This window comes from Alosa pseudoharengus, unplaced genomic scaffold (assembly GCF_046254945.1).
Source record: "Alosa pseudoharengus isolate Yale_2024_CS ecotype anadromous, Long Island Sound unplaced genomic scaffold, YU_APseudo_1.1 YU_APseudo_1.1_scf_23, whole genome shotgun sequence".
Taxonomy (NCBI): domain Eukaryota; kingdom Metazoa; phylum Chordata; class Actinopteri; order Clupeiformes; family Clupeidae; genus Alosa; species Alosa pseudoharengus.
The window spans coordinates 23,360,073-23,381,173 of record NW_027468685.1 but is presented as its reverse complement, the minus strand read 5'-3'; the positions used below and the strand labels follow the sequence as shown (position 1 = coordinate 23,381,173).

Here is a 21,101-nt window from a genome sequence, read left to right as displayed (position 1 = left end):
TGACGCGGTATTCGCCTACCACATTTTCTCTATTTATTCGCATTTTACGTTTTATGAAACCACTCAAGTGGTGACGACAGTTTTTAATCGGATACCTTTTCTTTTCTTTTACCGATAACAACACAATTACAAAAGTACAACACTGTATTTTTATATTATCATCAAGAACCGATGGTATTATAGTGCGCTTGTTTTACACACTATACGGCTTAAATTTGTATCGCGAGGTTTCCTTGAGACAGCTGAACACGTTAGAAGCAAAAGAATGTCATTTTAACAAATGAAACAGAACTGAGAGGGAAAATCTTCAAAGGTTGGCTAATCTCCGTTGCACTCTTACTGGATATGAATGGTTGTAGTTTTAAAAGATATCCTGGTGACAGGCTTATGTGAATGAATCCAAACTATAGGAACCGTCATCTCTGCAAATGTGCAGACAACATAATACCGTTAACTAGCCAGCAAGGATAACATAGCTAGCTAGACAGTTTGTTACGTGGTTGACAGACAGTAACGAATTAATTTAAGTGATCAAGCCAGTTGGCACGATAATTATCCAAGCCGTTACCATTAGATGCAGTCAAGTAAAGTTCATAGCCCAATTTACTCTATAAACTGTCAACGTGACCTATATCAACGTGACCATGTGTAGCATTAGCTGATGTTTGTTAACTTCACGTTAGTCTGGTATTGTAAACATTGTTAGACTCATGGTATTGTCAACACTGTTAGATTACGTTAACTTGAATTAAGTTTACGAGTTGCAGCTAACGTTCACTAACGCCAACTCAAGTTTTGAGCTTACACCCCTAATGTTGGTATTGGCATTGGCATATGGACTGTACGGTACAGTAATTCAACTCAAGACTCAGCTCTGCTAACGTAAGTTACATGCTAGGAGTTGCCAGCGTGGATGTTGATGCTGACTGTGATGTCTTGGCTGCACTCTGTCAGTCCGAGTAGACCTGGTGGGTTATACAAACTGATAAGTAGGCTTAAATAACTAATCGGTATCAATAAAATTCGCTCTGTCAAGACCGATCATTCACATGACGCGTCTCTTTCTTTACCTTATCGTTTTTATATAGGCATGCGACAGTGTGCATCCGCCAGTAATCCAGTTTCCCTGTCTCCATGACAACGCCTCCTCTTGCCGCCGGCGGCATGACATCTCAGTTCCCCGGGCAACAGGCGCAGGCTGCCCGAGATGTTAACACAGCCTCCCTCTGTCGCATCGGTCAGGAGACGGTGCAGGACATCGTTTTAAGGACCATGGAGATTTTTCAGCTGCTGAGAAACATGCAGGTGACCCCACCCCATCATGGCTATCAAGAGCCAAATTAGATTACCAAGTCTGTGGAAATGTCACAGCCTACCACAGTTACCACAAGTCAAGACTCCTCAATGTATTTTGCGCTTTAGGAACTGAGAGGGCTAATTTTCTTACAAAAGCTATGGATTTTTGATTATACTGAACATCACAGCATGAGACCTGTTAGAGTTGATCTGTTGCAGTTGTTGCAAATATTCTTGTGCAGGCCATAGTTCTGACCAAACTGGGTTGCAATGCATTGTTAGCTGACCTACCTGCTTGCATAGTGAGACCATTGCATGATTCAGAATGCAGCGGCACGTCTAGTCTTTAATCAGCCAAAAAAGACACATGAAACTCCTCGGTTGGTTACTCTTCATTGGCTTCCTGTTGCAGCCAGAATTCATCCAGCCATCATCTTAAGACTGATCTGTTTACCTTGTTTCTTACTAGGGCGAATTCATTTTTCCGTATAGAGTCGCAGTTTAAAAATGTTTATGGTTGCTGTTGATCTGTTGATAATATTGGTGTTTTTAGGATATTTGATTTCACTATAAACTGTTAATGTCATTGTAAGTCGCTTGGGTGAAAAGTATCTGATAAATACCATAAACATAAACATCTGTAGTCAGGAATAGGGTTGGGCACCAAAACTATGGCATCGGTGCTGACGCAAATGATAGTAACAACATCGAATAACGGTGCCACTTCAATCTCTGGCATTTTCTTTTTAAATATGAGGCATCACTGCACATCATGCGCCATCTCAAAGGTATTGATCTAATAGCACCACATCCTATACAGTTAGCTAACATAAACACTTCAAGATGAATTTGCTTAAAGCAGAGGGGTATTACACATAGGCTAGTAGACTGTGTTTGAAGGCTTGTGTGAGCCCATGCCATGTAGTCTACTTTAAAAGCACAAGCTCTAGTCAAAATCTAGCAATAACTATGCACAAGCAAAAGGCTATGAAACAACATCAACAGCCTAGTTTACATACAAAGCTTGCAAATGCACTAACTGACTTTTATCAGCAAAGTTGTAATGTGAAAACTTTTTGGAAAACTTCTGCACTAGGCTACATAGTGACATTATGACATTCATCTTTCATTCGCATGAGGCCCATACAGCATCACAATGAATTTGAAGATCATGCTAAAAGTTTTCTTGTAAAAATATTAATATGCAGGTTACAAACATACCTCTACTTTGATATTCTGGAGCTGTCAAAGAGGCTACGGAACCACCACTGCATGTTATTGATAATTAAGCTGCTCTAAGATGAGGTGGTAGCCTAATGTTAGAGCATAGTTGCAGTTAAAAGGCCTACTAGCACTGTGAATCAAAACATTCCCAACACAGGAGTATGGAATATGTTTTAATTAGGCTGCAATTGCTGACGTCCATGACCAGTATATAACTTGGCAGGGCCATGGCAAGCTGTTTTAACATTTAAAGGTATGGCAAGCCATCTGCAATTAGAATTATGCCTAGAAGCAATGAAACTACAGGTATTGATAATACATTGAATACAGTTCAATTTCATGTTCAAATTTGTCTTATCAATCAAAAATCAATTCATGCTCAAATGATACCTACCTGGCATCAATGTTTTTGGCAGCGTTAGGGTCTTTTATAAAAGCTTGAGGCACCAAACAAGCACGGACCCTAAGTTACTGGTTTGGGCATTTCTGACCGGAAATGTAAATGTACAAATTCACACACACAGCCGCTGGGGTAAATCGTACTCTGCATTAAGGATGATGTCTCCAGGAGAAGGAGTTCAATTCCATTCAGTGTACATGAAAGGTTGCGTCTTCTCTCTCTTTGCCCTAAGCTGCCGAATGGGGTGACATACCACCCCACCACGCACCAGGACCGACTGGGCAAGCTGCAGGAGCACCTGCGCATGCTCTCCGTACTCTTCCGCAAGCTGCGGCTGGTCTACGACAAGTGCATCGAGAACTGTGCTGGCCTGGAACCTGTACCCCCAGAGGTGAGCAATGGTTGTGTTGGAGTGTGCCTGCCTGCCGGCCTGCATGCATGCCTGTGTGTGCTAATTTGTGGTTGGAGTGTTACAGCTAGAACCTTATCAGCACATAGATACTCTAGGTTTTTCTTTGAAAGTTTATTTCCATGGTTTCTGTCCTCCTGTTTGTTTTGCGCACATGTCAGCAAGAAGTCTCACTAAGGATAATCCTCAAAGTAGAAAGCCTGGCAGTAAGAGTGCTATCTCTTTGGGTTTTTTTTGTGCATAGTCAAATAAAACACAAAATGAAAATGGAACTAACATAGCAAAGGTAAAAGCTGGGTCACAAACACATTTTGACATAATCTGTATAATGCTCAATTAGCTGGATTATGGTGAAACCGAGAAATAGAGTGGAGTTCACAATGTGAAAGTTGTGCTGCGCTCCTATGAATACAGATAACATGGTAACAGCATCCTGCTGCTGAGGCAGACGGAAAACAGTATCCAGCTGTGTGTGTGTGTGTGTGTGTGTGTGTGTGTGTGTGTGTGTGTGTGTGTGTGTGTGTGTGTGAGAGTGTGAGAGAGCGCGAGCGAGTGAGAGGGTGTAAAAGTGAGAGAGTGTGTACGTGCGAAGGGGTGGCTGTGCGAGTATTTGTGTGTGTGTTATCCAGTAAGTGTGTGAGGGAAGAGGATAATGAGAATGTTGTTTGGTTTCATGTATGTAGGTTATTTCCACTGGGAGACGGTGGTGAGAAGAAGCTGGCTGAAAAATCCTGTTTTTTCACCCCTCTCCCCTTCCCATCTTCCCCCATCTCATCCCCGCCAGATACACGACTGTCTGCTTGTCAGGACCGCGTTGCGGGAATCTCCATCACAGATGATGAAGTGCACAATTTAATTGCCCGGCGCATTTCACCGCTCCCAGTTTTTCCTCCCAATTTACTGACACCAGTTCCCCAGTCATGTAGGTTGTCTGATGAAAGCACTCGGCACCCAGGTGACCTGTACCATTGCTCACATGCTGTCTCTGGCTCCTCTAATTACTGAGCAGAACGAACGTGTGAGCCACCAGCCCCATGAGGAGAACGTTCCGTAATGACCGGAGCTCGGAAATCACAAACAAAACGGGCAACCTGCTGCTCATGCTGTGCCCCTTCTTTAAATTGGTCTGGGCTGGGTGTATTTTCTAAAAGCGTTGAATAGTTAGTGTCTTTAAATTACAGACTGTCATTTTGAATATTCTCTTCCTTAGTTACTGTGGTAGTTGCTCAATGATCCTTCCAGGAAACTCAAGTCTAGAAGGAGGCTTCACTCTACTGTTTGTAGTAGAAAATGACATATGTAGAAAGAGAGAACGCTGGTTGCCTTACTTAGCTGTGAACACTCTGAGATGCTTGGTGGGTGAACAGCAGGAGATGTTCACTGGGAATACGGATGCTGGTCCAACTAATTGTCAAGTCGATAAATTGTAAATTCTGTAGTCCGGGTCAGACCCAAACATGGACAGCTACATTGCATTGTAGTTTAGCAAGTCTTTACTAGTGGCAACTGTTGGTGTTTGTAAGGTTTTTGCTCTCATGCCTTTTCAGTAGTTGGATTGCTTGTTTTTTTGACTACACACATCCCTAATGCTGCTTTTAGGCACCTGCAGAAAGGAGCCTTAATGGTGTCAGTCTGGGGAGACACAGGTGCATGTGGCACAGCTGTTGTATAAATCAGTAATGCGTGAGGTATCTCTATGGGGTGACACTACTGCACAGGTTTTACCATGTGATGACTAGGAATAATTCTCAGTGTATGTATATCCATTTCCATTGTGTTACACATTTCATCTCCACCTCCAGATCTATTTTTTTATTCACCAAACAAAAGCTATATGGGAGGAAAACTGCCAAATGCTGGTGCTAGTTATGGAACCTTCCAGTTTCACTGCACTTCATTGTTGCTGCTGCTTTGGCAGAGTTTGTGGAACTCCTTTACATTTTCTGTCCTATTCGTGCATAAATCCAGAGATGGTGGGGCTGCTGCTGCTGATGTTTACATTGGCTTCCTGCTGCCGTCTGACATTCAGGTGTGCTCTCTCTCTCTCTCTCTCTCTCTCTCTCTCTCTCTCTCTCTCTCTCTCTCTCTCTCTCTCCGTCTCTCGCGCACTGGAGATGGAATAATTGATTCTGTCAGCGCTGGCTTACGGCTGGCTAATTAAGGCGGCAGTCGGGAGAGAGGGGGAACAGCTGGCGGAGCGGTGCCGACGTCAGCGCTTTTTCCGAGCGGGGAAGGCTGAGCGCGCCGGGGCCTCCTCAGCAAGCTGGAATTTCCTGCGCTGCATGCGGCCATGTCATTTCATTTCAGTTCATTTCAATTGCTCTTGGTTTGCTCTCTCTTGCCATCCCCCCTTCTCTTTCTCACTCTCTCTGTCTGCCTTTCTCTCTCTCTCCCCCACTGTTGTGCTCTCTCTCTCTCTCTCAATCTCTCTCAATCTCTCTCTTTCTCCCCTGCCTGCTGTCTCTGTGGCATATTCATCTTTGTCAGGCCGACAGGAAACCGCATCTCTCCCTCAGCATCATGCCCCCCCCCCCCCCCCCCGCGTCTGCTGCAAAGAGCGGCCTTCTACCTTCGCCCTCCCCTTGGCCACAGAGCTTCCACTGAAGCTGCGAGGCTTCATAAAGCCGCCACCCAATAAGCTTCAGCAGCAGCGCTTTTATAACCATCTCGCATATAGCCATATATTTTATTGACTTGTATTCTTTATGTATTTTCTTCTCTCAAACTCGCTCGTTATTCAGAGTGTTGCCTGTTTGCCAGGGGGTGAGTCATAGCTTTGCGGAGCGCACACTGGCAGATTATTGTAAGGCTGAGTGAAATGAATGTTGCTGGCGGATTATATATGCCCAGTTGGCATTGGTCGGCGAGGCTACTTGCCCCTGCCCGTGGCTTTGCCGTCAGTCCAGTCAAGCGCATGAGTCAACTTCCTGGATTGCTTTTCGGAGCCCTGACGCACGGCGACGGAACTTTGCCAAGCCGGGCTTCAAGTGCACCCAGAGCTCCCAGTTGGCGTGTTGCGAGATGATGCAGTAACTTCAAACAAACTTGGCTCCCGCACCACCCACCCAGCCCGTTTTTATTTTGTAAGCGCAACAAAAATGTTTCATTTGATGGACATCTGGAGAACATCTTTGGATGATGGATGGTTTTGTGTATTATGACACATCCTCATCATCCAGAGCAGTGGTCCCCAAACTACGGCCCGCCACCTCATTTTGGGTGGCCCCCCAAAACATGTCTGTGTTATATAGCATCTGGCCCACACGATAGTACGACATCGTCAAACTATAACCTCCGTAATTTCCCCCATTCATTCTCTATGGCGAGTCTTAACAGTACACGTGTAATACTCTTTTTGTCCACTGGTGGTTTTGGCGCTGTTTCACATTTACCATCGAAAACGGAATAAGATGTAGGCTTACCTACAAACAATGTAAGAGGCCTATGCTGACTGCATCAGTGCTCAAAGTATTCTAAACTAATAATTATTTCTATAAACTATAATTATTTATTCACTCGTTCAAATTTTCTTCCAAAATTACAATTCACAAAGTTCTCATCAGGTGAGTGAAAGTTCGAATGGTGGTCATTCGAACATGAAGTGCTGTTTTTGCCAGCACTTCATAAAACTCTCATAGTTTGAGAACTTTAAATTATTTGTAGGATATTGCTTGTTCACAACTTGAGACACAGAGTTCAGAGTTCACACATTTTAAATAAAATATACTTTTGGGACTCCCTGCTAATACTTTTGGGAATGCTAAAGTCTTTTTTAGTATTATTTCATTTGACCTACATTTTACACTGATATGGCATGATTGCAATATAAACACAGCTAACAATGGTATTAAATTGCAGTAGCCTATGATTAAATGTAATGGAATATTCAACTAAGGTAGACTGTTGTTGTTCACAGCACTAAGCTATTTAGTTACGGATATACTCTGAGTCTCTGGCCCTCTCTTAGAGCCAGGCATAGTAAGCTGGCCCTCGGAAGAAAAAGTTTGGGGACCACCGATCTAGAGTGACCAACTTCAGGACTGTGCAGCGACGGTCTTTCCTCACCCTCCTCTCATTACACCAGCAGGTGTCAGTGTGTCAGTACAATTCTTACGTGTGTGTGTGTGTGTGTGTGTGTGTGTGTGTGTGTGTGTGTGTGTGTGTGTGTGTGTGTGTGTGTGTGTGTGTGTGTGTGTGTGTGTGTGTGTGTGTGTGTGTGTGTGTGTGTGTGTGTGTGTGTGTGTGTGTGTGTGTGTGTGTGTGTGTGTGTGTGTGTGTGCTTGAGATTGTGTGTATGAGGGATGGAGAAAGGGGCTGGAGTGAGTCCAGACAAATACATCAAACTACTGCTTTTCCGCCCAAACAGCATATCAGGAAATGGTGCAAAACAACACCTTCAGATTTCTCTCTCTCTCTCTCCCTCTCTCTCTCCCACTCTACCTCCCTGAATAATAATGTGTTCCCATTAACATCAATGCAAAGGGAAGATGGCAACATCCTCGCGTGTCATATCGTCAGTTGTGTCATGTCAAAGTCAAACTGAGTCTGAGTCCCCACCGAGGCGATTTGACAGTGTTGGGAAAGAAAGCCCTTTGTGGTTGAATTTAACTGTGTCATCAGGGATAAATTATTCCTCGGCCCTACCCTCTTTCCTCCTCCATTTTGAGCCACCATGACCGGTGCTCATAATAAGGTCGTTTCCTTTATACTGTAGGTAGGAGGCTGATGAATGGCCAGGCGATATCTCTAGCCACCACCACTACTGCACAAACACACACAGACACACACAGACACACACAGACACACACACACACACACTCTCTCTCCTACCTCAGCCCTGATATGTGTCAGCCTGCAGATGAAGTCTCACTCCGCCCTCCCCCTTTCCTTTCCACAGCAACTCATTCCATACATGGAGGATGACAGCTCCAAGCTTGATGAGCGATCAGCCAATCAGACGCGTGCGGCCAGCGAGGAGAGGAGGGAGGTCCTGGAGGTCAACAAGGTGAGTGCGCTCTGACCTCTGTGGAGTGGTGCTCTGTGTGTTAACCTGGGATGTGGAGGCCTGCTGTGGCTGTTCTGATCAGCTACAGGGAGTCGGGATTGTGGTACATTATTGGAATAGAGTAAGGCTACTTTTTAAGTCACATAGTCCTGTAGTTTAACAACTTTGTTAAACTGTTCCTGGTATGCTTTCTCTATTTCTCCATTCTCTTCTTTGTCATCTTCTCTCTCTTTTGATTCCTTTCCTTATGTTTTTCTCTCTCTCTCTCTCTCTCACTCACCCACACACACACACACACACACACACACACACAGTCTCTGCTTGTGATCTGCATCCTTCTGTCTCTCAATGTCTCTAATTCACACGCACCCAGCTGACACAATCTCTCTCACACACACACACACACACACACACACACACACACACACACACACACACACATGCGCGCGTTTTTTGCCTGCAATCTTCATCCTCTTGTCTCTTACTGCCTCTACCTTACACGCACACAGCTGACACAATCTTTCTCTCTCTCTCACACACACACACACACACACACACACACACACACACCCACACAGTCATGCCATGCTGATGTCTCTTCAGTTCCGCTGGGCTGGCTGTCCGGGCTGTCCAGCTGCTCCCGACTGCTCGAGTGAAGGCCAATATGTTCGGGGAATCAAATCCAGTTAGCCCGGCAGGCGCGCAGCCACGCATGTGGAATGCGCTGAACAGATGTTCCGGCAGCTTCTCTGCATCTGTCCGCACCGGCAGCATCAACAGCAGCAACAGAAGCAGCGGCACTGACTGCACAGTGCACACCTCTCGTCAGGCAGACCTGAGCAAATCATCTGCTCTGAGGGCGAGCTGGAAGAGAGTTGTGCTGAATGAGAGGAAGGGCCGTGGTGGACACGATGGAAATGGTTGGGATGAGGGAGGTGTTTGTTTTCGTTTTTTGGCCTTGCGTCTGGGGAGAATCAGGACACACACCAGACTGCTTTTGTGTTGGTTCAAACCATGGCACATTCGGCAGTAATGCCATTATTTGGAATAATTCACTCTCTGTTTTTGCTCTTAAGTGATTTTGCTGCTGCAAAGACCACAGTGTCTTGGTTAAAAGGAGTCTTTCTTTTCGCTCTGAAGACCTTCTACACAATCTATCAGGTCACCTAATTGTTTCCATGAGGACTGCCATTGCCTCCCTAATTCCGTGATTGCAGTGAAATGCTACTTGGTAATCAAGCCACTAGTGAAAACCCTTAGGCCTGAATGTGACCTTCTCCAGTCAGAACAATGCCTCCTCTGTTCGAGAGTGACACAGAAAAGGTATTTGAACACATCAGGCTGATGTCAGCAAAGTCATTCCAGAAGAATGTGATAGTTTGGTCTTCAGTCCCTGCTTGAGGTTTATTATCTAATTTTCCAAGGACAAGAGCTACAGTATGCAATCTTTTCTGTGCTCCCTCGCTTCATCTATCTCTCTCGCTGTCTTTTTTGCTCCTCCATCTCGTCTCTTTCTCTGAGATGGACCGTCCCCAAGGATCCCCCAATCAGATGTGAGAGGCCATCCGCAGTGCATCCTCAGTAGGCCGCTGTCACCACTAGGCCTGCTCTTTGATTTAATACCAGCCTAAGTGTGAATAAATTCCTGTCACAGCCCATTAAGAAGGCCTTGGAGAGATCTTGGCTGTTATTAATTCTCCACAGCTCTCGTCTCTCTCTCTCTCTCTCTCTCCTCCTCACTCCCTCCCTCGCTGTCTCGCTACTTGTTCGCTCCATCCCTGTCCCCACCCCACCTCACTCCACCCCCTTCCACAACCACCAATACCTCCTCTCCCGCCCTGCTCGCTATTTATTAATACCCTGTTAATTACCACATCTGTCCTCTTCATTCCAATGAGAGAGAAAACGGGGAGAAAAAAGAATGTTAATGGTAATTTCAAAATTGAGCCTCTCCAGAATTGTGGATGCATGCATAATGAATTTTGCCAGCCAGCTAGTGTTGCGGCTTGGCCCTTATCTGAGGTGCGAAGGACCCTGAGGTCTGGGCCGGCGGGCTCTGTGCCAGCCCCGGCGCGCCGTGGTAAATAAACAAGCTGACCGTGCCGCGGTAATGAGACTCTGAGAGTGGGGATGAGCGGGGAGAGAACACACAACCCCCCCCACCCCCCCAAACACACACACAAACACACACATGCAGTTTTGTGCACCGCATCTTATAAATACATAGACATGTGCCATTATTCACATACCCAGCCAGACATTTCATTGCATCCTTTACACATAAACATATATAGGCTATACACAAGAACAAGCTGTGTGTTGGTCTCTTGCGTCATTAGCCCATGTAGCCTATTAGAGTGTTTTGCTCAACATAACCCTTTAATTGGAACACAGAGGGTCAGAGGCGAAAGAACATGGCATGTTTAGAGGTTGGAGTGGGGGGGGGGGGGTGTTGTTGTTGGTTCATCTAGGGAGCAATTTCCAGATCGAGAACACACTTCTTGGCCAAGTAGCGTCCAGAGTGGAGTTAATTTCAAACCATGTTTTCATTGTTGTGCTGTGTTCCGGGTTTATGCAGACGCCCACTCTCTCCAGGGTCAGCTAATGGCAGGGAAGACGAGGCTAAAAGACTATTTAATTGCCTAGTCAGGAGCTCAAGTCGCGTTAGGGTAGGAAACAACACCATCATTGGACCAGCGGTGATGTTTCCACCTGTTAATGATCAGCAGAAAGACAGAGAGAGAGAGAGAGAGAATTCGAGAGATGTAGGGTCTGTGTGATCTGAGACAGCGGCAGGGTGAGTGTATAGCGCACCAGCAGGCAAGGTTGGTGGAGCTTCTGGGTCTGAAGTGCGATCAAAACAAGAACTCCGCTGGCTCGTTTGGCAACCCCTACAGCTCTGTGGGGTCCTCGGGGCAGGAACAGAGTGAAAAACATCGCTGGCTTGTTTGAGACTTTAAAGACAAATTACTCAGCCTTTCATCTTCTAAGACATCCCAAACCTTGCTTTTTTTGTAAGTCATCTTCAGCATGATTATTTGCATGCTGCCATTGAACTGATGATCGGACCTAGATGCTGTAAAGTCCTGACAGCCAAGACAAAGATGAAAGGACTCTCTCTCCCTCCTACCTCTCCTCCATCTCTTATTTTCTGTCACTACCTGTCTTTCTCCCTCTTCACTGTTTCCTCCAGCACCACTCAACCTGTCCCATGGTCTACCTCCCAACCTCACCCACGTTTTTGCTCTCCACTATTACCACCTGCGCACCTACCAATTTGAGATTCATCTCAGTATTTGTGACGATTTGACTGGGAGTCAAAACGTGGATTCTTGAACAGAAGATCTTGAGTGCTTCGCGTTCAGAGCCTGCCTCTAAATGGAAGTGACGGCGTATGAAATTCAGCTGTATTGCTGCAAATGAAATGTAACAGAATTGACTGTTTTTCCTTGGCCGTCTGTCACGAGTGTCAGTCTCTTCAGAAGTCAATGCAGCTGTTTTATCACAAAGACGAGTGGAAAGGTATTGATTTCATTGATTAGCTCATCCATCTACCTTAAGCTGTCGTCTCAGTATCATGAAAATTGCTATTCTGGTTCTTCCCTCATTCTCCTGTACTTGACTTTTGCTCTCTTACCCTGACCCTCAGAGCTTGTTGACCTTGCTCCATGGTATAAATCAGATTGCTGCTGCAGGGGGAATAAAATGGCCTGATGTTCAGCAGATGTCATGAATCTCTTTCCATCAATCGAGGAGTGCTTTGTTTCTTCCCTTCGGGACATGTCTGTTTGATCTTACCTTGTCCTAGTTGAAATCCTAAACGTCGCTTTGAAGATTTCGTGAACTTCTGAACTTGGGTATATCCCTTTTTTAAAAGTTACAAAAAGATAGATGGGAGAAGATGTTAAGAGAAAGTAACTTCTGTTGAAAGCTTGGGGTGTTTTCATTCTTCTTCCGGCAAGACATGTTGTGTCATAGGTTATAAAATCAGTGAAGGCCCATGTTCCAGCTGAGCAATTTCCATGATTTCTTTTGCACTTGTAACCCAATGAATTGCCACTTCCCATTATGATGCGCAATAATTCCCTGGTAGCCCCTACATGCGTGCACGAGACAAATGTTAAAAAATAACAACACGAGACAAATGTTAAAAAACAACAACAGAAAACCGTCAACCGGTAAATGAAGAAGTAGCACTACGTCTGATGAGAGACGGAGAGAAAGATTTAGAAAAATTAAAATACGGACGACTTCGAAATCATAATAGATACTTGGAACTACGGACACATGGACACGAACATTGGAAAACAATATAAAGATCCTCTTCCCCCGCACAAAGCTTTGATGATCACTTCCTTTTGAAAAGAAAGAAGAAAGAAGACTTTTCCCTTGTATTTTGTACATGGTACTGGAATCCTGACTGGTTTTTGTTGTACCCCGAACAAACCCCATTGCCTTGCCCTGGAACTCTTGGATACCTTCTGGATTTCCCTCATCGTCCTGGATTTGGATTCACCATCATCTCCATCTACATCAACTTGCCCCTTCCTTTTGGACTGCCTGTTAGGCTACACATCCCCTTACCCTTGTGATTGTGGTAGGATCTGGACATTGCACTTTGCACAAGTTGGACTGAACCATTTCCCCTTTTCATTTATTTTCTTTTCTTTATTATTTTCTTGAGTGCACTCACATTTTGTTTTCGGTTGGGTTTTATTGTGTTTAATTTATAGTATATAATAATATTGGATAATAAATATAAGACAAGTCATTAGGTAATATAGTATAAGGTTAGGATAATATATTAATAGTATTTTAAAAAGGAAAATGCAATTAGACTTAGATATTAAATAGAACAAAAATATAAAGTAGTACATGGATATATAAATACAATAAATAGAATATTAGAATAGAACAATAAAATATAAAATAGCATAATAGAATAGTAAACAGATATAACATAATACATCTCTTTTAATATTGATATTGAAATAACTTAAACTGAATTGAATGACTTTGACCTGTGAAATAAACTATATATTTTTATTATAAACTTTATCCACGAGTGCGTGTGTTGTCTTTGGGGTGAGTACTAGAATCTGGTCTAGTAAAAACCTACACCAATCTCCACTGAACCTAGACTATAGACTGTCCCTGCACAAGTATAGGCCATTACCCTGTCGTGCAGGTTACACACTCATGAATTTCAGTCAAAGGTACCAGTTCCAATAAAGATCATGTCTTATCCTGCAACATTTTATTATACTTGACTATATTTGTATGTTGACAATTCTGCTCTCCCTAGTGAACCTCAGTCTTTAGATTTAGGATTAGATATATCATGGTCCCTATCATGACATTCTAAAGTCACTCGTCAAAAGTCTATTAAAATTTAGTAGGATGTCCAGTTCACATTGGGAGGGGTTTCGTTATCAAACGTGGAGCGCATGGCGCAACAAGGTGTTCCTAGGTTTTTTAATCAGTCATATGGGTGTGTTTGGGGCATAACATCATTTTAAACCAATGAGAATGACATCTGTCATTCCCTTTAACGGCGCAACGCGCGATATGTCAAATAAATGCATCGGTATTTTGGCATTCAACGGCGCATTTTAAGGAGGCTGCTTGCGAGACCGTATGGAATAGTCATTCTTAAACCATGCTTTACTAAAACCTAGCATAGCCTTCACGCATTTGCACTCGTCTATTATTTGAACTCATTGGCAAAGTGAAACTAACTTCACCAAGGAGTCAGTCAACGACAAGACAGTTATATGCAGTTACTTTCACTATTGACTGACAATGGGTTACCACCGAAAACATAGGCTGGAAAAAGCAACACTTACCCTAATATTGCTCAAATGACTGAATAAAACAACATTTATCCTGCAGAGGAGTTGCTTGTATCTCGTGACAGTGCGTCTTCAGCTGTGCTCCATACGTGTCTCTCGCCTCTCCCCTAATCACTTTTAACCGTCATTACCATTTTGCAAATGATGGTGAATAACTACTCATTATGAGATGTACAGTATTTCGTAATATCTTTATTCTAATTATGTTTCCCATTGTAATCGTGCAATTTGTAATTTGCTTTGCATGGACGTGCGCTGGTGTGCGTTCATGAATGATAGAAGGATGGTGCGTGCACCTGCCAATATGATTGATGACATGCGTTCTTAAAATAGCATATGAACAACTCGCCAGTGACTGCTGACCAGGTTTAGGTGGTGTATGATAGCGATTTTTAGACAACGCGCCAGGCCCCTCCCTAAGTTGTTAATTGCCACACCCCTGGGCGCAATGCTTAAAAAATAAACGTGCAAAATACCAAATTGAACTTTCCGCGGGTGAATAACAAGTTTTACGCCATGCGCTGGTGCCCAAAATACAGCCCCATGTGTTGTTCATGGACAAAACCATGAAACTATGAGTCACCAATTGGCCATGAAGCCATGAGGAACTCAGTTCAATCTCTAGGCAACTCTTCATTTGTCCTAACACTCGGTTTCCTTCCCAGAAATCATCTGGGCTCTTGGGAGAGTTATGGATTTGAAAAGCATATAGCTGACATACAATCACTGTAAACATGGTAACAAAGACGCTAACCGAGAATGATCAATATCATTCATCCCGATGAAAGCTATACGGGGAGGGAGTTCACATGAGCGCTGCAACAGCCCTGAACAAGGATCAATGAGCGCATTCTGCTTAGGCAACTACTTTTTGCTCTGAGATTAAATGGAGATGAATGTAGCTTCAGAGCATTCATCTCCAGAGGTGGGTTTATTTGGCTGCTGCTGTGAAAGTTAGTGGTGTTGTTATTGTTGTTGCTACAGTGATCTTTTATCATTTTCAAACACGCTGTGCTACAATCACTCTGTCAATGTTATCTTTACCTTTGACATCGTATGGTATTACTGGCTGTGATGGTTTATATGGTAACGATGCACCATGAATTGGCTAAAAATATATAAACACGTGAAAATTACAACTGGTTGAGAAAAAAAAATGAATTGCGAACTTCATAGTTTTTTCATTGTAGAGCTTTGTGCAACTACCAAACACACAACACTATTCTGTTAAAATGTACGCTCTCCGCCAGTAAGCAAACAGTGCACACAGGGTGTACAACAACACCTAGGTTATACTATCAGCATAATGTGTGCTTTCATGAATAAATAATAAGAAATACAGTATTTTTTCTTTTTATATCAGTAGTTTATATAATAATAATAAATATTATAATACAAGCTACATAGCTCAATATGCCCCAACCCCCGATCAGACACCTTAACTAACATATTTCTTGCGGGAAACACTGACTGCAGCTTATTCAACTAAAACAATTGAGAAAATCGCATTGTGAACTTAAATCATGAATTGAATCGTGAGTTGAGTGTATGATTACATACCTAGTAAAATGTGAGAGTATTGACTAAGTGAACCCATTTCCATTTTTCATTGTTGCCATTTATTTTTTGTCCACTAGTTCATATGTTGCGCAACAGAAAATCCTCAGTCACACATGTAAAAATCAGTCACAATTCTGAATTTTTGACACCGCAGCATTTGCTGCAACAATACAATGTCCAGCATCATAAAGCCACCTGGTGACGCAGTGAATTTAAAGATTTTGGTTCAGCATTTTGTTCTTGTTTTTCAAGAGCCTTTCTTTTTTCAGCAGAAAGAAGCCTCTGGTTTCCCACAAAGGTGAAAATATCAGCAACGTAGGGAAACACACCTTCCACCCACGTACACTCTTTACACCTCAAACACCTATTACACAACAGTGTCACCAGCTCCACAAGAACTCGCTATTCTGCTCTATTTTGAGACGGACTCCCAACATAGCCTGTGATATGTACAGACTACGCTAGGAGGAAAGACAGAAAGGAAAGCCTCTCCACTTTGGGGTTGGGGATGCGGTGTTATCACATCCATGCACTTCCATACCCCAGCAGGACTCCAATTACCAGCGTGTGATGGACCAAGCCTGGGAGGTGGCGCAAGTGATAGAATCCACCAGGCGGAGACGAAGCCGAGCCAACTCGTCTCGCTCTGTCTCTTCACCGCCCACCCGAAAATTCTGTCGTGGTGGTGACAGCTAGTGACGGATGATCGAGGAGGCGCTACAGCAGTATTATAAGAACCCCCCCCCCACACACACACACACAACCCCCCCCCCCCCCCACACACACACACACACACACACACACCCTAACACACACACACACACCCCTCCGTCTTTGCATCTGCCTAATCCTTTTGCTGCACATGCAGACGCTTACACTTGTAATTCTGAGCCATATCCGCTGGAAGAAAAGAGGCGATTTGAGTTGCAGTGACAGGGCGGATTAGCCGAGCCTAAATCCAAAGTGAAGCACTGCTTTTACTGCTAAAAGTTTACAGCCCGAAAACCTTTTTGACAGTCACACCTGTTTTGGACAGTCAGTTCCAATCTCATAGAATGTTTCTGCTGCATATTGGAAAAGGGCATGGTTTGACTTCAAATCTGCTGTATTGATTACAAAAAAAACAGCATCTGCACACCTATACCACATAACCAGTCAATCAATTTTCCAGTGCTACGTGGTCCTAAGGAAATGCGCAATAAACCAAGGATTTGACATTTGGCATCCGCCAGGGAATCGTAACTGTCAGACAGATGTTTTCAGTGTCGGATGGATGTCTCATCACAGGCCACAAGCCACGCTGCTGCTTTAGCTTCTAAAAACGAGCCTTTGGAGGCAAGCAGGGATGTCTTGCTCACAGAGCCGAAGTGCAAATCTCTAGTTCTGCTCTGTCAGTCACTCGACCAGACCGGACGTTTTTTTGGCAGGGCTGAAAGAACCAGAATTTTAATAGGAAGCCAGTGGATCAAAAAAAGCTCCTCCCTGCCCACATTATCGAGGACTGCTCTTTTCTTTTGATGTATTTTTTTCCTTGTTTGAGTCACAGAGAAGAAAAGAGCAGGTAGAAGAAGAGATGAGTCTCCCTTGTTCATGACAAACTGTCCCCCATTGAAGTTATCAAAGCTCGTTAGCATTTTCCTTTCTTCTTTTTTTTTGGCTAAGGTCTTGAGGAAATATCCATGTTGATTACTCAGGCAATTTGTTCAAAGTCTGTTTCTGTTGAAAGATCCTGTCTGCATTGGTTGTGCTTGTACATGTCGATTGAGGATGCTTGACTCTTGAATGTTAAAACTTGATTCGTGGAAACTTGATTTGTGCCAGAATACTCTGAAATCCTTAACACAAGAATGTCTGGCTCTGGTGACTGTGCACATGTTGGAATGTTGTTTTTACCAAACAACTGTAAAATGTCTCATCATTTTCACCCAGACGGCAGGGGTAAAAAAAACTGTGACTGAAATGGCTCTCTGCCTGTCTTTTCTCTTGCTCTGTTTCTTACTTTCTCTTTTAATCTTTTAAGTTTTTATTTTTTGAATCTATCTCAGACTCACACTCTCTCTTTCTCTGCGGTTCTCTCTCTCACTTTACCCTTCTAATGAGAAGAGTCTACAGTGCCCTCATCACATGTCCATCTGACTCAATTGGTGAGTCAAGCAGAGAAAGAGGAATCTGACAACCATGCTTTCAAATCCCAAGGAACCGACAAGTATTGCATTACTTCCTTCCTTACCCCTTCTCCTACTCAGCCGTTGCAAAATAGGAAGATATATTAAGTAAAATTCGTTATACTAGTTCAATTGAATATACATTACCCTAGATATTATTAAAATCCCCCAGGATAGTTGTATATTATTTCTGCATATCTGAGGTTATTAGTTAAAAATCTTTAAAATCATCTTTAAAATACATCCGTTGGGGCCACCAGCAGGATGAAAACAAAAGCTGAGGTGCCTTGCATGCAGATGTGTGGTTGCAAAACCGGGATGGCAGGATTGGAGGGCAAAGCGCTCTGAAAGGTCAAGCCAAAGACCATTGGTTGGCTGCACAGACGTGCAGACCCCTCTGGACTCTCATCTTGCTTGCCGAATGGCCACGCTAAAGTTCAGGCTCTGTTTGCACCCTACAATCACTGTGACTTCGAGATGCCTGCCTCTTCAAATGCACTGCTAACAGAAAGTGACTTCGATATGCCTGCCTCTTCAAATACATTGCTAACAGAAAGTGACTTCGAGATGCCTGCCTCTTCAAATACACTGCTAATAGAAAGCACTTTCTTAACTCTTGCTGTGCTACTCTTCAAGTGAGTGAGTTATTGACTGCGTCGGCAAAATGGCTAGTAACAAAAAAATCCTCATCTATTTTATTTTTTTAATCAAACTTTTAGAAGTGAAACTAGCAACCTCAGTGAGATTAAGTAACTCTTACAATCATTCATCCTCCCACACTCTCCTCCACTTCTCCACCTTCCTCTTCACCCCACAGCTGTGTTTGCCTCTGCATCCTTAATAGGAAAGATAAAGCAGGAAAGATAATTTATTTTAAGGTGTGTGTGCGAGTGAACCCCCTGGAGAGACGCGCCGGAACAATCCCAAAACGTTCCGATGCCTCCAAGGGGTCAGCTAAAAGGCACGCATTAAGGGGACCATGAAATTGATTGTAGGAATTGTTATCTGTGCCGCAAAATGGCTCGTAATTAGTCACGCTTAAAGGAATGTGACAGAGTCAGGAATGGAGCTTGAATGGATTTTCAATATGGTGGCACAGTGCCTCGTCACACGGGGGGGGGGGGGGCTGATTTCAAGGCCGAATTGCAGGCTTCCAGCCAGCTACTGATGGATTTCCCAAAGCAAGGGAGTGAAACGTGCTGATATGGCCATGAACTATTAGGCTACACTTTATAAGCGTATCTTCTGATAAATGTGTTGCGTATTAGCGAAAGACTTAGTCACACATCAGTTGACATCTGAACTGAAATGTCAGCAGGCGTAACAGAAAACACTACTGAAATATTAACATTTTAAACATTTAGGATCGAACACAAAGTTGGACGGCATCCAATCCCAAATGGCCTCCAAATTTAATTTGCCTTTTAGAAGTTGGGCGGCTTCTAAGAGCCGTTTGCTCAAGATCATAGGTGATGGGCTAATTGGCGACTGTCAGCACATCTAAGAACTTCATCAACAAAGAGTAGGGGCATGTGACGGCACCTTCTGGCCCAGTTCTCTTCAGTACTGACAGCCCTAAAAAGGGAAAACGAAAGCAGGATTGCTGGGACTTTCTCTTTTTTCCCCATCCCTTAAAGAAAACATGAAATAAAAGCTCCCCTCGTCTGCTGGCGCATACTGAACACTTTGATTACACCTTTCGTGAGTCAAGAGACAGATTCACGTAGACATGGGCACAGCCGACATGCTCTAACCACTTAAGGGAAAGCACTAGTCCACACATTTAGTGGTGGCCTCCAAGCAGCACTATCTGATGCCGATTTCCTTTCTCATTTGCAGAAGCTCCGACAGAAGAATCAGCAACTCAAGCAGATAATGGACCAACTCAGGAACCTCATCTGGGAGATCAACTCGATGCTTGCTGTGAGAAGCTAAAATCTCATCTCTCTCTCTCACTCTCTCTCTCTCTCTCTCACACACTCTCTCTTTCTTCCTCATTTCCTTTCTCTTTTACTCTGAAGATAGCTGCTGTATTTTTCAAAGGGGAAAAAAAGGTTCATCTAATTGAGCTAAAACTACCTTGTTCTAACCATGCAAAGAAACGAACTCACGGTAGAGATTAGACTTATACCATGTGGAAGAGAGAGGATAATAATGGAAAATGGGGGAAGAAGTGGAGATTGTAAAGAAGATAAGGATAACGAGAGCTTACACAGACCAGAATAGTTAAATGAGGGTGACACTTGGGGTTAAAGTTGGTATGATACGAAAGCAACCTGTATTTATTTATCCCTGGAAACTGAGTGATTTATGTAGTGGTATATTTAAAAAAAACTATTATTTAATGTAGAGGTATTTCATATCTTTAAAATAATGAGTTAAAATAGATTGTGAATTATGCATCTGTTACATTTTAAATATCACCAACACAATGGAGTTGTAGCTAAGAAGTAACAAGATTTTTTATCACAGAGAAGGATGGTGTGTGTTATTTGTTGTGTGTGCCTGTTTATTGCCACAAGTCAGTAGCAGGCCATCAAGTGGATTTACTGTTTTCTATTTTCTAGCTGTCTAAACCTCTTAAATGTCTTAAATCCTGCTATGATTTTAATGCAATGCTTCTCTCTATTATTTATATCTGTTTGGGAACCTCATAATACAATAGCTTTTCTAAAGGGGAAACTCAGCTTTGGCTGGCACTTAAGGATAGCTCTTACACCAGGGGAAACTGTCTGTAATAGTCCTCAACATCCCACAAAGGCCCTCACGCCATATTTCAGTCTAGGGGAACAGATATGTCTTTGATATGAATGAAGGGGCAGATTTGAACAAGCGTGGCTTGTGTTCTGTCCATGCTCCTCATTAAGCAAATCGGCGTGGCTAAAAAGACTACCCTCTCGATGCCTTTGTGGTATTATGCAAACTGTTGGTGAAATAAATACAGACTGTAAAATGAGTTGTTTGGACGGATTCTTCTTTTTTTGCCAAAGATAACAGCACTGAAATTTGAACAAACTTTGAACATTTGTGACTGTAACACAAATCAAACCTGTGTGTTCTGTGAGCAATCAAATTCAGGATTGACTCAAAGAACTGAAGCAACCACTGCAGCACAGCATGATGTCCAGATCTCTAATTAAGGTGTTGTTAAGGGATTGAGTTGTAATGGAAGTGTTTTTTCTAAAATTTG

General features: G+C 43.4%; 1 protein-coding gene across 2 annotated transcripts; it reads left to right on the top strand.

Annotated features, from left to right (window-relative positions):
• Window positions 1–228: 228 nt before the first annotated feature.
• Window positions 229–20,867, top strand: med30 (mediator complex subunit 30). Of its 2 annotated transcripts, XM_076302098.1 has the most exons (6): window positions 287–313; window positions 899–968; window positions 1,089–1,305; window positions 3,153–3,311; window positions 8,227–8,334; window positions 19,751–20,867. In XM_076302098.1, exons 3-6 carry the CDS (start codon window positions 1,135–1,137, stop codon window positions 19,844–19,846), a joined length of 534 nt encoding a protein of 177 aa, XP_076158213.1. In that variant the 5' UTR covers window positions 287–313; window positions 899–968; window positions 1,089–1,134; the 3' UTR covers window positions 19,847–20,867. The 2 variants fall into 2 exon arrangements, with proteins under 2 accessions (XP_076158212.1, XP_076158213.1); XM_076302097.1 differs by lacking the exon at window positions 899–968 and having other exon boundaries at window positions 229–313.
• The last annotated feature ends 234 nt before the right edge of the window (window positions 20,868–21,101 follow it).